This window comes from Sparus aurata, chromosome 21 (genome assembly GCF_900880675.1).
Source record: "Sparus aurata chromosome 21, fSpaAur1.1, whole genome shotgun sequence".
Lineage (NCBI taxonomy): Eukaryota > Metazoa > Chordata > Actinopteri > Spariformes > Sparidae > Sparus > Sparus aurata.
Genome location: NC_044207.1, coordinates 20,597,327 through 20,614,516, shown reverse-complemented (window position 1 = coordinate 20,614,516; position 17,190 = coordinate 20,597,327). Strand labels below are relative to the sequence as shown.

The window sequence follows — 17,190 nt, the reverse complement described above, 5'->3', positions numbered from 1 at the left end:
GTCGGTCTTGAGTTAAAGATGGTGCAGAATTAGTCTCAATATTTAAAGTCCTGCCAGTCCACCCAGGAGAGATGCTCCCTGCGATCGTTTGGGATAATAATCCTGCATTGCATCTCCTAACATACAAACTCTCTGTCCCAGTGGACACCATGTTGTTATTATCGCTCATCATCGTGCGCTGGTCTTATTTTTTTGGATGAATTTTCATTCATGCATATCATTATAATCAACTTGGACAGCGATGATTAGCTGGAATTGTCATTAGATGTCCAAATAGGCATAATTCTCTTGAGCCTGATTTTTTTTTTGGTTTTTTGTTTTTTTTGTTAATTTTATAATCTAATCTGATTTAATCCAACCAAATTCCCCTGCTGGATATCAAAAAAAAAAAAAAAAAAGGTTTATTTCACCTTATAATTTCTTATGCGACAGGTACAGGTAATACTCCCTGATACTGTGGTGATTTGTGTTTTGACATAGTTACAATTTTCTCCATCTTTTTTAAAATTGATTTTCTTTATTATATTTCTCCTTTATGTATTCATGCATTGCTTTAAAGCACTACTTGGGTGAGGAGCACTGAATTACACCTCTGAGCGCGGATCATTTCTAAAGGTCCGACGGTAACCGAAGGAGAAGTAATTGACACATTGATTGGTAATCACTCGTGATTATACGAGGGCTTTTGAGAACGGGTCAGCATCCTTATATTATCCTCTTTACCTGCAAATGATAGGAGATAATGTCCTTTTTCTTTTCCTTTTTTTTAAATGTTGAACTTCCCCATCCCCTTTAGAGGAAAATTGCCATTAAGCCTTTGGTCTGGCTGAAAGTAATGGCAGGGTGACGCTTCCAAACCCCCTCACTGAATCAGAAAATAAAGCTGAAGGGGGAACCAGCGTTACAGATATCTATCGCTTCATCCGTCTGTCACATTTCTTTTCTGCTATACATTTTAGCAGAAGAAGAGCTGCATTATGGTTTTATATTTTTACACAACACACTGGAAAATGTTTGAAATACAGCCCCAGAAAATAACACAGAAATGCAAAACTTCGCGGTGGCCTGTCTCCAAACGCATCCCTTTTCTATTTAATCTCTTGGCCTTTAATGTAGATTAGTGTAATTCCCTGCTGAAACTGGCAGATCTGACGAGTGCAAGGTGAGCGAGGGGGAAAGAATCCCCTCCGAGCTATCTTTACTGTAAACTCGCCCATTCTTAACCCGACACATTACAGGGAGCACCTCCTCTAAAGTCCAGGTTTTCCCAGAGTATCATGGCAACTTCTGACAAGATAAACCACCCCCCTCTTTATCTACAAAGGGTTTTTTTTTGTGGAGTTTGTGAAGGGAGGCACAGAGGGGGTGACTAGCTGATCTCCAGGCCAGTCAAATGCACAATCAAGGAGATCAAAGTGTCAATGTGTGCTTAATTACCACCCCCCCCCCCCCCCCCCACCCCCCCACCCCCCCCCCACCACCACCACCACCACCACCACCACCACCACCACCCCTCCACCTCACCCCATCGGGCCAAATTACACACCATATGCCCCCCCCCACTTTTCCTCCGTCCCCCCTCCCACCTATAAAAATAGTGAGCGAGGATAACAATGCACTCAGGAGCTGCTGGTGGCTCCTCAGCAGTAGGTGCATTCTTGCCCCATCATCGACCAACCCCCCCCCCCCCACACACACTCACCCCAACCCAACACACACGCACACACACTTCCCCCCCCTCCTTGTCCTCACAAAGGGCCGGCCTATCAGTCAGCCACAGTGGCAGGATGCAGCTTTCCTCCCAGTCGCCTGACAAAAGACGGGGACAGACACTATCTCCTCTGTGGCGATATGACAATTGTGTGGACACAGAGAGTGCGTCTGACGATCGGCCTGTTTCCTTATGTCGCACAGGCTGAACACACTCATCTTCTATGTGAGTGTGTGTGTGTGTGTGTGTGTGTGTGTGTGTGTGTGTGTGTGTGTGTGTGTGGTTCAGTGTCGCCATGTGATGTCAAACTATCACATAAAAATGGCAGGCGGCTCAACGTGGCAAAGACTGAGCAATTATGATGGATTACCTGGAATTGTTTGTCTAGCTTCCAGTTGAAATATACATCACAGCCAGCCGTTCAAATAAAAGCAGAAAAATTAGTCGGCACGCGTAAAGATTTTCACATTATGGTCTCGGTGTCTTTATCGATCTGCTTCGCGGCTCTGATAAATATATGAAAGCTCACCGCTGATTGCGCGTATAGATTTATTTATGCTCCAGTAAGGCCCACGAGATGAGCAACATATTTGCTTGTAAAACATGCATTATAAAGTCGCCAGAGGCACTGTGACTGGATCATTTGCTTTGTATGATTAGAGAGCCATTTAAAAAGTGTTTACAGTTCTTTTATCGACCAAATTGAGGAGAGTCTGGGCAGTCAGCAACTTATTGATTGAAGGACACAACGTATCTTCCTGAGAAATCATCGCGAGTATCAGTAGTTACAAAAGAGCTAACCAAGGCTTTCTCCTGTGAAAATATCACATTGATATCAAATCTAGTTGTTTGACTTTAACGTGTGTGCAAGGTCTTTTTTTTATTAGACTAATGACTATATTTTGTAAGTTAAGGAAGAGCACCACAATTGTTTTTGTCATGTAGCTTCACTTGACATAATCCATATTTGATTTCACATGATCTAACCCTAACCCTACAAAAACAAGTTCAACAATCCATCGAAAAATAAGAAAAACATTAAGAACACATGTGCTGTATGTAGCCTCATAGATTAGATGTAAGTGGATTTGTGCTGAGTTTTGCTATAGATTATATTACATTATAATGGGTTAAACCATAATCAAAACTATACTCATCATACAAAAATATTATTTTCCTTTTTTACCTTTGCTGCCCTCAAGGATGAGAGAATTTAAGCTTTAGCAAACAACCGGGCAACGTTAATACTGCTCTGTTTTTCAGCGGCCTCCCAAAATGACTTTTAGATATGATTTTTGGATAACATCAGAAAATATTATTACAAACTCTGTAACTTCAAGTCTCAAGCCTTTATTTTCATAGTGTAAAATCACGATACAGAAAAGCATCTCCCCGAGCCACAAAGTGAAGAATTTAAGATAAAAGAACAATATATATGGTTCCAAAAGAATAAAGTAAACATTAAAAGGCTGGTCGACAGTTATTTCTTCTGCAGAATATAACTGAATAGTTATCTGGAATAAATAAGAAATGAAAAAGTAACTGACATGTGCTGACTTGTCTTGTTAGAGAAAAGTTAGTATGGTATTGCACCAGTAAGAACTATAAACAGGCAGTATTTGTGATGAAATATGAAGGACACCAAACTCCTGAGTCCCAGCATGCTGCCAGCAGTCAGCATTTGCTTCCTCAGATGAGTCACGGCTCGGATTAGGATGATTGTCGGCAAACAGCCTGGTGCCCAGGTCACGGAGGGTCAGCTCTGCCTGATGTGTTAATCAGGATTAAAGCCTGCAGGATGGGCCTGGCTAGCAAAATACTACCCCCTGCAACCCCCCCCCCCCTCACACACACACACACACACACACACACACACACACACACACACACACACACACGCACACACAGGCCCTGGCTGTAAAAGCACAAACATTGCCCCTGCTTAATCCCCTAATTAAGCGGGCCCCTCCTCACTATTTAACCCCAGAGAGCCTCCTGGCCCTTGCACTCAGCAGCGTTTGGTCACCTCCAGCAGAGGAACTGCATTGTTTACCAGTGGATTTACTCAGCAGATAAGGAAACCATCTGAGGCCCCTGAAAGGCCCCTGCAAGATAAAGTAGAATAGAATAAGAGCTGAGTGGGCTTTGAAGAGGGGAGATCACACTCCCTAATCCCAGGATTGAGAGGTCTTCCAGAGTTCAGCATGTTATGTGTATGAATGCAGGGAGGAGGTCTGGCAAATTGGATTGTCTCTCTCTCCCTCTCTCTTTCTCTGAATGGTCTCTGTGCCAGAGGAACTTTGCCAACTCTGGAGGTTCAAGTGGCCATAAAAAAAAAAAAAATGAACACGTCATTAAAGCTCTCAGCCACAAATTAGAACAAAGAATGAAAGTTTAAGGGGATTTAATTACATATTTTTGATGTATATTAAATCATTTCCACACTGTGTCATAATTGATGCGTGTTTGCTTTTTTTGCGACTTGCACAAAGAGAAAATGCTCATACCGATCTGTAATAACCGTAATAATGCTGTGTTATGGTATTTAACACCCATAATGGCTCACATCATCCACCACGCTGCTCTGAGAGGAGCATATGCTCACCGTGATGCCTTGTCTCTTACAGGGAATCCTTCTGAAGCGAAGTGGCAAATCCCTCAACAAGGAGTGGAAAAAGAAATATGTCACGCTGTGTGATAATGGCGTCCTTACTTACCACCCCAGTTTACATGTGAGTATCAAACCCCCCCACTTCTTCTTCCTTTTCCATTTCTTTTCCAATCGGCTTTATGTGCTTATTACACTACTGTTTGTACTCTCGGGGTGCTGCTGGAGGTTTTAATGTTCGACTTTTTTCTCTCGATGCGATTACATTGACTGCTACAAACTGGATTACAAACAATATAGGCCCGTGATTTCCCACAGAGGCTTATATAATAGCTATATCAGCTGTGACTTAGTATTAAGGAACAGGGGTGCCCCAGTGGTCATCTCCATGTTCAAACCCCTCCCCTCCCGCAGTGCCCATCCCCGGTGCCGGCTAATGGAGACATGGCTGTGCTGCTGCGTGGCCGCCGCGCCCAGACTCCACGCTGGCTTGTATTTATAATGGTTCTCACTGCATGGCAGCAGAGCCTGACCAGCCTCCCACATCCATCTTTGTCAGAATCCCGCTGGGCCGCTAATACCTCTTAAACACTCGGCTGGCTGGCAGCTCAGGAGCCGGGTGCCACTGTCAGGAACGCCCGTCTTTTTTTAAAAATCCCTTCCCATCACTCCCTGACTCCCTCAAGCCTGTATGTGTTTGAGATGTTTCAGTAATTTGCGACACCTTGGGGAATGCTGCATATGAAGATCCTGGATATAAGCGTTGGTTAATAGGAAATAAGGCCCTTATAAGATATTACAAACGTTAATAATAGCATCATAAACATGTTGATTGTTACATTATAAGATGTTCATAAGCACTGCTTGATAACAGCCATCAGTTTCAATTCAGTGTAAATGTGTACAGTCAGCATTTAGTCCAGCTTCAAATGACTCTTCAGGTGTCACAGGTATCACCCGGGCGGACACGCTAATTTTCGTCCATTGTCAGGCGTGATGCCGTGTTGCACATTGAAGCGAGGGACGCTGGCTTGTTAATGCTCTGAAAGACAGACTGAGGTAAAAGATATTTAAAAAGCACTGTCACACTGTCAGTGGCTTCCTTGTCCAAAGAGGTGATAAAGAAGCAAGATGTCTCACCCATTAGCAAAAAACGATGAGTCTAATTTAGAACGTTACTTATAAAGACCTTTCTAAAAGAAGCCTGATGAGGTGTATGAGCTGCTGCTTTCTACTTATCCCTGTTTTTCTGTTAAAAAAAAAAAAAAAAAAAAAAACCAACCCTTAAACAGAAATGCAAACTAATCTCCTGTCACAGAATTTAATCTTCTATTTTTTAGCAGGTTTACCCAAGTTTTAAAAATCTGCATATACATGCTAATTTTGTTGTAGGAATGGTATATGATTGCTTGATCAATTTGTGTATTTAAGTGTCATGCACTTGTTAATGCCCTGCCCACGTGGTCTTACAACTCATTAACAATAACAACACAAAGACAACACCTCCACTGATTCAAAAAGAGAGCATCAGGACATACAAATCAATGACAGAAAATGTATTATAATGTTGGACACCTTAAAGGGGCAAACCCAGAATTTTAATATTAACATTATTAATGAGGTAGTAATAAAAACTTAAAAACAACTATTTTAGCTATATCTTAATAAACAAGCTGTTCTCAGAGGAAAATAAGGTCCCCAGAACACTGTTTTCTATGATAGGCAGGTGGCAGGGTCCGCCAAATATAAACAAAGCGAAGCTTATTCTCATTCTTAGTTGTGTTGTCCTTTTAAAGGTCAGGTTGTTCATTCAGTCACGAAAACGAAGAGAGTTTGTTTATTTAGTTTGTTCATGCATAATGCAGAGCTTTCTATTCTGATTACTTTTTTTTTTCTCCACAAAATTACAGGCATATTGAATAGACATGCATTGTCTTCAAATCTGTACGAGACACAATTCTCCTCCTTAAAGAGCTCAACATATCAAATCCATACAACCCAAATAAATTGGGGCTCCTCTCCCTGTGCTCCCTGGGTAGCTCACCTGACAGAGCACTTGCCCCTGAGGTCGTGCAGTGGTGGTCTGGTCTCGGCCTTCTGCTTTGGCCAAAATGAATAAAAAAGATAGCTTTTTAAAATTGTTGCCTTGTAAGAATTCCATTCGAAGTTTCAATTCGTTAATTGCAAAAAGAGCACTTAACGGTTATGAATGCATAATTAAGGTATACATTGATCTTAATAATGCAACAGAAAGCTTAGTAAAGACATGATACTGAAGAGGTACGCTAATTGAAATGTGTCTGTTCTGCTTTTATAAACATTTTAAGACGCTCTTAGCGCTCGTATTAATGCTCTTAAGCAGTCTGTGTACATACAGTGTCTAGAAGTGCTTGTGATATAACATCACACATGTACTATTGCTAATATTAACAGTCTATAACGGCCTTGTTTCGTATTAATGCTCATTAAAAGGACCTGAATATAAAGAGTTACCCCACCTTGTGTCTGAGGAGGCAGCTCAAACTTTGAACACAAGCCCAACAGTTTAGACGTGAACCTTGTGTGTGGCCTTGTTGCACTGACAGTGTGTTAGTGGTTTAATTTACAAGCGGTTATTAGCAGAGCAGCGCTGTGCTACAGTGATGTATGTAATTGAGTGAACAGGCCATCTCTTGATCATTACAGCTATTACAGGTCATCGGGGCAATCTATGAATCTATGAATCTGTTGACTTACGGAGGGAGGTGAAGTCGGGGAGACAGTTACATTAGCGCGGTAACAGCTCGAGCTCATTTTGAGCAGTGGAGCAGAGAAGGAGTAAGAAAAAGGAGGGAAGAGAGATTGAGGAAAGGGGAAGGGAAGGAGCGAGGGAGGGAGGCAGACTGAGAGAGTGGAAGAGGGGAACCTTTAATTTCGCAGTCAGCCAAGCCATCCACACAATCACCTTCTGTTAATTCTATCTGCTACATCAATTAAATTGTTTGTAGAAACTAATTGAATGTGGCTTAATCACACATCTTAATAGCTTTGCACGCTTCGATCTGGCTGTTAATTCCAGCAATAAAATGAAATGAGAGCGCTCACTGGGTAATTAGCGAGGAGGCTTGGGAAAGAAATGAGTGCTTTATGACACGGTAATAAAGCGAAGGAGCCGGTGGGGGGACGGCAAAGGCCGAGCTCGCCTCTATCTGGGTCTTTTTTTTTGTGCTGAGCCCGATGATTTTCACCTCGGCTTCCCACATTTGGGCAGTAGTCGCTTTAAACCAAATCAAATGCCCAAATTGAAAGAGAATGAGACTGTTTGCATTCATTAAGCCCAACATCTCGCTATTTGGGGGGAGACGGCGTGGGCACAGGTGATGTATAATGGCTTTACAATCATTTTTCCACTATCACACACCCTTAGCGGAAGGTCTGAGATGGGTTGTGACTAATGGGGATGGAAATTGAATAGCCTTTTAATTTGTTTTTCTTCCATAATTCCTGGATTCTTGTTGGTCTGCTGTGTATAATCAGGCCCCTGAATCGAGGGGAAATATTTGAAAATATCTGGACTTCTGCTTGAGTAGCGTGCAGACCGTTGACAACAATCGCCATGTTGTTTTTGTCACTTTCTACAGGACTACATGCAGAACGTTCACGGGAAAGAGATTGACTTGCTGAGGACAACAGTCAAGATTCCCGGGAAGCGACCCCCGAGAGCAGTGGCCACCGTAGCCCCGACTGCTAGTCCCAAAACCAACGGGCTGACCAAGGACCGCAGCACCCTGCAGCTGGGCATCGGAAACACAGGTACCATTTCCTGTCCTTATTATAAAGCTAAATGTCAGAGAAGAACAAGTTATGTGCTTAGTTTGCAACAATTTACTATCTCCACTGTATTAGATATGTTCTGACTCTGCTGCAAAGACATTATTGAGTGATTCTTTGAGTATGATTGGGACTGTTGTATACTGTTCGCACTTCAAAGTCAAGTCTTGTAGTTGAGGTCAGAAAACAGTAACTAAAAGTGTTTTGGGAAGTGGCTGCACACTTAATCAAGGATCACTGATAAAAAAAAATGTCACTTAGTGTTTCGTGAGGCTCATAGAATCATATTACAGTCTTGACTCCAGACAGTTTTTTGTAATCAATGTCATCGCAAAACCGAATACAAGGTATATAGATCCCCGTTTGTGAGGCAGATGAAGTTTCTTTGATCAATATTAATAAAAAAAATATCCAGGATTGTGTATTTTTGACTTGTGGTTCGACTTTTTTGACTAGATGTTCGGAGGGGTGGGAATCTGTGTTTCCTTGCTTTTTTTATTCCTGTACACAATTTGTTTGTTCACACTCTGTGACTACTTGCAACATGTATCTAACGATTTTGTTCATTATGAATTAATCTGCCGATGATTGTCACGACTGATCGTTTAGTTTTTAAAAATTTGTGAAAAATGCTCATCACAATTTCCCAGAGGCCAAAGTGACGGCCTCAGAGACTTTTCTTTTGTCCAGCCAACAGTCCAAAATCAAAAGCCAATCAACAATTCATTAACGAACATAAATTAGAACATTTACGAAGCTGGATCCAGCAAATATTTTACATTTTAGTTTGAAAAATGACTAAGCCGATGAACTTATTATCAAAAATATTTGGCTTATCCATTTATCTACTCATTTTTGCAGCGCTGCTTTTACAACATGGCGTATTCGTAATGACAATTACAAAATGATAATTGAAATAAAACAAAGGTTTATTTCTGCTCTCTATGCTAATGCTCAGGCATCTTCACCAAAACTCAGGACGTAGCTTAGCTTAGCCTAGCATGACTCCCCTTAACGTGAACACGGCGCACGCGCTAACGTCCGCTACATTTCACCGTCCAATCGTTCCGGCCGTAACAAACATAGATAGATAGTTACAGCCAATCACAATGTTGACAAGTGGGGTGATGGATTCGGATGTTTGACTTGCAATACATTTGAGAATTTTTTTTAACTCACACCTCCCCGTCCTGTAGCGAACACTCTTCTTCACTAGTAGCTGAGGTACTGATATGAATACCACATGATAATAATACCCACTTATACTCGGACATGTGTAAAGAAGGATTTCTCCCGTACTTCATGCCGACCCAGAAGAAAAAACATACCCCAGGTATAATAGGTACTGGTGACTCAATTAGTCTTTTATTACTGTACTCATTTTCCATGTCCTCAATTTGTGATTAATCATAAAAATGTGTCCCAACAGGTTAATTATCTACTTTCTGTATGGTTCATTCATGCAAATTAGCTGCCTCACAGTATACAAAATGATGACTTAATGAGCATCTATGAGAAATCTATTAATTCTCCAAATTACTAAACAGGGAATTAAAAAAAAAAAAACAGTGTGTTTTAAACATCGGCTACATGTTTTGAAAAGGGGTTTTTTGCCACTCCGACACTGACCTAGTTATTTTTCATCCTCTGTGGAAGTGGAGGGGTCAAAGCAACCAAAAAAAAAAAATGGTGCCAGGGTTTTTCCACCTTTTCAAGTTTAAAAATAGATCCCCCTCTTCTCCCAGAGAGCTGTGCCACTGGAGGCTGCACAGAGTCTGGCAGGCTCGTAGAGAAGGAAGCCAGTGATTGGATTTAGGGGTTAGGATTAAGAGTAATTAATACTAATTAGCAAAGCGATCCCCAGAGGGAGGCGGGGTCCTTCATATGCACGGTGTTTTCCATTGCACAGGCTAAAGCTAGCTGGCTGAGGTGGGCACAGAGCCAAAGGGAGCATTAGCTCTGTCCAGGCAGGCTGCTGTTAAACCTGGCCAAGGTGCTGCCACAGCTGGAGCAGGAAGATGTAGGAGTTTACAGAGCAGAGGACGTCGGATCGAGGTTGTTCCGGCCCACAGACTGTTAACCTTGAGTGAGATTGAGAGGAGATAGAAGGGCCTTGAAATACAAGCCGGGTTTTTGGGAAAACAGCCCCAGCTCATCTGTCCCTCTTTTCTTTTTTTCTTTTCAAACCCAACAATGTTGTTTTCCTCCTGTTGTTCGTCCTCAATGACAGATTCCCAAGATCTTTGCTTGCCATCCGTTCGTGCATCAGGGAACAATGCAAGGGAGATTTGCCTTAATCTCCATTTAGGAAAAGAAAGGTTACAAATCACGTCAGGTCTCTCTCTGGGTGGAGGACCCTCTTCTGATTATGTGATCGGGATTTTGATTTCATTAGACGTGCAATTGATGAAGGGAACAAAGGGGTAATTTTTCATTCACGGCGTCCAAATCACAAGCCTTGTCTGTGCCTTTGGTAATTCATTCATCCCTTAGATCTAAAGACCTTTATAATCACAGGGAGAAGAGGGATAGCGACGGAGAGAAGGAGGGGCGGAGTGGATATGGGGTTGGAGGGGGGAGAGAGGGGGAGAGATGGGAAGATGAAGAGGAGATGCTGAAGAAGACAGAGAGTAAATGAGAGAACGCATGCGCCCACGAGTTCACCAAGCGGGCCAGGTTTAATTCCTTTGCTGGGTGCTGAGCGGAACCATTTTAAATATGATCCTCCCTGTTAACACGCATCCTGCCGTGTCACCGGCGACAGATACATTGTACAAAGTATTAATGGGCCCAATCACTTTGAATCAATCCTGTGGGGGAGAGAGGGAGAGAGAGAGACACGCATGTAGGAGAGGAGTTGAGCTCATTCCCTCCTCAGTCTGTACCGTAATTTGTCTCGAGCTGTAGTCTATAGAACCAGTCGCCACGTAGTCGCTGACCAGCAGGTCCTGCCGGTGTCAACACTGGTGCAGCCGGGCCTCTTTGAGCTACTATTGAGTGGTGATCCCCAGCTTTTGTTGCCTAGTGTTTGTGAAAGGTGAACATAATCTTTAATTTTTTATTTTATTGTAGTATTTTTCTATATTCGTCTGGTTTTTACATGTTTTATATCCCTTTGTAACAAGATAATTTACCTTATCTTGTTGTTAACCGTATTAGATGAGCTTTAGTATCCTGTCGTCGACGCCATCAGTCGCGTTCTAAATGTGCCCTTTTTTTTTTACTCCTAACTGATTTGGAACCAGTTTATTACACCGTAAAACATACAAAAGTGGACATCCTTGCAAGATTTTTTCATACAAGTCATTCTTATCACGCAGTTGTCGAGGTTTTTGATTCCCGTTACCATCCGCGAAGTGGTTGCGAGTCTTTCAGAAGTCTTGATAAAAACGATGACCACAAAAATGCAAATTGGGGTTATATCTATCAATCAATCAGTCAAACAACTCTACGCACAAAGCAACCAACGCAGTTGTATAGCAACGCACACACCACAACAAATAATTGATAAACAAAACTGTCAAAAACACACAGCTCAAAAAGCCCTAACCCTAAAACAACAAGTATATCTGTGATGGTTTCTTTAATATTCATGTGCTTTTTATTTTACAGTCGGTTCTGTTTTAATTCCTACTACTACCACTTATAGTTGCAAAGCCTGAATGTTTTAGCTAGTTATCAAGTACTTTTGGCCGTCTGATTAAATCATTTCAGCATTTTGAAGTAGTTGATTTATTCCTTAATCTGACAAGTGTAGAGGTCGGGGTGTGGCACTATACACGATGACCATGATTTAAAAGATTAAAATATTAAAACGTGTGTATAATAAACATTAACATCTGGTTGCCTCCTTACGAGTAAAGAAGTAGTTGATAGCAAACAGTTATGGTTGCAGAATCCGGCCTGCATTCGTATTTTAAGTGTTATTTATTAGCCTAAACACACAATATACAAAGTTAAAGACAGATTTGCTTGTTGGCATTTTCTTTCATTTCTTTTTTATAGATATAGATGTCGTGATCTCGAATTTGTTCAGTCCTAGTTTGCATCAAGATCTCTTTAATTTGCATCTGTTTTGAAATTGCTCAGCTTCATCTCAGAGGAAACAACGTCAAGATATCATCAGTTTCATATTAACAGTTTAACATAACAGCAGCTATGAGCTGGTAAATGTCTGTCATCATCATCTGACAACATGAGACCAGATCGTGCATTTTAAAATAATTTTTAATTTGTACAAAATGCAAAATATCAGGAAAAGTAAAGAAAATGTGGTGATATCGTCATATTGGTTTGATGCGTACAGTGAAATACTTAAATCACGGTTATGAATATGAACGTCTGAGCGCCTTCTGATCTGAGGACTGGCAGCAGCAGAAGCAGCAGTATCGGGGGGTGGAAGCGGACGGGGGTGGGGTGGTGGGTGGGGGGGCGTCTGGGCGTTGGTCAGGATGATGTTGGTAGATTACACACAGCCGCAGATGATGTGCTGCCCGGCCCACATTACCATGAATGCTTCATTATCCCACTACTTGTACATAATGGCAACAACTCCACGGAGGGGTCAGGCCTCGTCACGGCTCATCAACCCACTGACGGCCCGGCCTAAAGAGAAATGAGGAGCAAGGCAGCGCTGCTCCCCGCTAATCCATCGCCTCTACTTAACACCCCAGCCCCTGGATCGCCTGCAGAGCTCACTATATGGCCTCAGTTATCTCTTTAGACACGTTATCTCTTTATACACATAATGGTGCTTTGTTGTTTACCTTTTCATTAATTTTAATACGAATTGTACAAGAGTTGACTATTAAACGCTAAAGCATCACTTCTCCCTTCGCTAATGATCATTTTGATTACAGCATCTAGATGCAGTATTCTGTATTTTTCATTTAAGTGAAAGTGATATTAAAATCCCCCCCCCCCCCGAAAAGGATTAAAACAAAATACAAAATAACCGATGCATTTCCATCAAAAGTAAACGCACCCATGCAACCAAATGGCTATTGTTAGGTGTAAGTAAATTGGCTGTATTTGTAAGAGCTAGTTTATGCTGTTTAATTCAGGAAAATAGTTGATATTTTAGATTTATATTTGTATTAAGATCTTAATTTGCAGTAACTTGCAATTAAAGCTGTCAGATAAATGATGCAGTGTTAGAGTAGAACCCTCCCCTCTGAAGTGAGCAGTAGCAGAAAATACAAATACTCAAGTTAAGTGTCCATATAAATGTACTTGTGCAGTAATTGAACAAATGTGCTTTTTGATGCGGTCTAAATGTGGTGAAATTTCACAATAAATGTCCTCATCTGTGTTGATTTCTACCACACACACACAAAAAAATCACCAATAGAGAGGAGGTAGAAGTCAGGTTCGGGTGTATTCAGCGAAATGTCAGGAAATCATGAGAGTGATCTTCTTTGCAGGCAGAGGTCTCGCTGACTGCCTTAAATGATCTGTTGCATCATAGTTTCTAAACACTTGTCGGATTAACATCAAACAATGCTTGATGTATTTGTATTTGTCGCTCAAGTCACTCAAGTCGCTAACGCTCGGCATCAAACCGACTCCCTCGGACCCCAATTTGCAGCCGCCAGGTCCGTCGTTGTCCATCCAGCGTGGTGCCACTGCTGAAGCGGTGAAACATGGTGGAGTCAGGCCTGGCTGGAGCTGCTGGAGTACAGTGCTCTTTTAATGCCACAAGCTGATTATTTCTCCACTGTAATTACATTATCCTCCCCTTTATGCAGGAGTGGTCTCTGGGGACTAATGGATACAGCCATGTATAATTCATTAATCATTAGCATCCAATTTGACAATTAGACCTGATTGTTGAATTTTAAATATCAATCGAAGTTGCTGGGTAGTTATCTAACACTTCTTTCTTTCCTTTTTTTTCTAAAGGCGTCAAAGAGTCAAACTTTGGGAATAAAGAAATGTTGATCTTTATAGTGAAAAATTGAGAATTTGCCTCTAAAATATGAGGCGATTAAACATTTTATCTACGTAATATGGAGGCTTGGAGGACGATGCTGTTGGCTTCTTTTAAAATCACATTATAAACAATCCTTTTGTCTTTATTTATAACCATAAAAGCAACATCACAATACACTTTTTTTTTTATAGCGGCCATGAGCTTATCTCATCCGTCACTTTTTTTTTTTTTTTTAACAAAACAAAGTTTCACATTTTCTTTCCAGTACCCATGCTCCTCGCCTCCGTCTCCCCCTCCTCCCCCTTCCCCTCCCCCTCCTCCTTCTCCTCCTCCTCCTCCTCTTCTGCTCTGATTTCAGCATGCTAATTTAGTCGGCGCTCCTCAGCGTGATTCCCTCGCTCTCTCTCCCATTCTCGCTGCGATTCTGCTCCCTCCCCTCTGGGACCTGAAGATTAATATTCCTGGGCCCAACAAGATAATTACTGATACTAATTAGACATGATTATGTGAATTTGATACACTTATTACTCTAGATAATGAGTAGGACATATTATCCTAACAAGCACCCGTGCCGCTTAGTTTACTTTACACACGACCCACACTCTATATTTTCTGTTATTGTCACCTCAATCAGAAACTGATATTCTCTCGTAATTATTGAATAAAAGGCCTTGATGTGTGATACCTGTAAGACGAGGAGGCATTGTTGAGAAAATCAAGAGATATGGCTTATTACCCTAAACAAAATCTCTGCGATGTTAACCTTTCGGTGCCAAAGCAAAATGCCTGTTTTTAGCTCGTTAAATCACATTGTTTTTCCAGTGGAGTTCTGCAACCTGACAAAATATGATCAAAATCAACTTTTCTGATTGTTAATTTTATTTGTAAGCGACCCGTATTTTCTTAGAAGTCATAAAAAGTGTCTTCTTATTAGTGCAATGTTCCCATTTTGTATAAATTTGATTAAATATTTACAAATTCTTGCCTTTCCTCGACAGTTTTATTCACTTTGGCAGCGTTTTATAAGCTTGCGCAGGTAATGCGATTCCCCTCACGTGGCTCTGAGCGAATCGATGAGTTTTGCAGAGTAGTTAGGGGACGTGTTGTAGCGACTGTTCGCGAACAGGAGGGAAGGACCCCACATGGCGCAGCCTAACCCATGAATTAGTAAAGAGAGCCAGGCGTCCGTGGCTCGCCTGATTGGAAGTTAGGGAGAGAACGCCTGCTGACGCCAGTGGAGATCGATGTGGCAGTCAGAGGGATGAGGCGAGATAATTAGCGTTCAGAGTGTATCTTGTTAATTAAGGGCTAATTAGAGGCAGAGGCGGAGGGAGAGGAGTTTCGTGTGTGTGTGAGTGTGTGTGTGTGTGTGTGAGGGGGGTTGTTTGACAGAGGGATGTGCACAAATAAGGAGGCAGCAGCATTGCAGCAGTGCTGTAGAAACTACCAAAAACTGTTAACTCAATTACACCATTATCACTTCTCTGCAGACTTTTTTTCTGTTTCCTACCACATTCAGTTTACAATTCAAACGATTTTTAGAGAACATGAGAAACCAGGATTAATTTTCTCTTGTGTTTGTCGCTTGTTTTCCAGGCGCTCCTCACTCCAACAGCAGCACGTCCCTCCAGACGGGCGGCTCGGCGTTCGGCGGCAGCAAAGACGGCATGCACCAGCGCTCCTTCTCCGTGTCCAGCGCCGACCAGTGGAATGAAGCCATCAACACCAGTACCAGCAGCGGAGCCCGTAAGAAAAACCTTCCACATCCCCTTCGTCCTCACCGATGTGCGGAAAAATCCCCCCCCCCCCACCCCGGAAAAAAATCATACATGTAATGATCTGATCTAGAGGTATGGCGTGATGGAGATGCCATTTCCAGGTGGAAACGAAGCCTCATTTTCATAATTAGGTGATCAGGGCTGTGATCGCTGTGACCTTTTTGGCTGCCGCTCGCTGATAGAAGCGGCGCGCTCGGAGGAGAGGAACAGTGAAGGTTAACTTTCTGCCACCGATGCGTCTCCGCTCACTGTGTCACATTGCACCTTGTCACTGTACTTGAGTGAAGTAAGATAATATATTCACCATGCATGTCTACACACAACCCCCCCCCATCCTGTCTTTACCTTCCATCTTACTCTTAACCCCCCTCCCCTTCTTCCTCCTCCTCCTCCTCCTCCTTCGTCTGTTTTCCTCTCTTTTCTTCCGAAGAGGAAAATGAATGCTTTTTGGGGGTACCATTCATCACCAGTTATTTCCCTCTCTTTGTGGTTGGCAGTAAAAAAGCACTTAAATGCACATCAACAGAATAACAGTCATTTCCATGCATGTTTGCACTCTGGTAGTTCTCATTAGCGCGGCGGCGGCTCCCCCCCTCCCCATGGGCTCCCAGGGGCCCCGGCAGTTTAAAGAGCGCACTTTACGAGCGCTGCTGGAGTCCAACTGCACGGCCCTCGTGGTTCCGCAGACAAGCCTGTCTCTCATTTGGAGCTGCCAAACGATCAATTCTGCCTGGACGCAGGCACTTCCATCACCCCCTACCCCTGTCTCCCATCAGCAGCATGCCCAAAGCAGAATTACTTAGATTCGTGGGGTCCTCAAATAAATGAGCGCGAGTGTGTGTGTGTGTGTGTGTGCGTGCGTTAGTCTGCTTGAAATATGTGTGTGTGTTTTTTTTTTCTTTCTGCAGAGCGTGTTTTGCGTCCGTGTGTGGGAGATGAGGGGAAAAAAAGGCTTCGTACCGGATGTTTGTGATCGGTCTGCAGAGGACAAATAATTTGCTAAACGTTGTGTCGAGAAAAAAATGAGGAGAGGCCGAGAATTTTCCCCATTTTCATGTTTGGTAAACTGAGAAGTCCTCAATATTAACATAGCTCATTAACCAGCATCCAGTCTTCAACTAAATCAGATCCGCAATTTGCTCCATTATTCTATTTTCTTCAATTATTTTCATGCTACTCTTAAGGTAACCACAAATGAGCTCGAATGAGGCAAATGAGCTGAAAATAATAGTGGAGAGCGTTGCGTCGAGTGATAGATATGTGACTCGCCGTTCGGGAGGGAGGGTCTCTGTAATCAGTGCATAGTCAGCGCAGACAGTTTAAGGAGAAACTTTCTGTGAATATCTTTGTT

General features: G+C 42.4%; 1 protein-coding gene across 3 annotated transcripts in view; it reads left to right on the top strand.

The window, feature by feature from the left end:
* agap3 (ArfGAP with GTPase domain, ankyrin repeat and PH domain 3) overlaps positions 1–17,190 on the top strand; it is a 131,993-nt gene that overhangs the window by 80,500 nt on the left and 34,303 nt on the right. For all 3 annotated transcript variants that reach the window (XM_030402379.1, XM_030402380.1, XM_030402378.1), the window contains exons 10-12: positions 4,339–4,443; positions 7,940–8,111; positions 15,658–15,807. In XM_030402379.1, the coding sequence (XP_030258239.1) occupies positions 4,339–4,443; positions 7,940–8,111; positions 15,658–15,807 (427 nt within the window). The remainder of the gene's footprint in view (positions 1–4,338; positions 4,444–7,939; positions 8,112–15,657; positions 15,808–17,190) is intronic.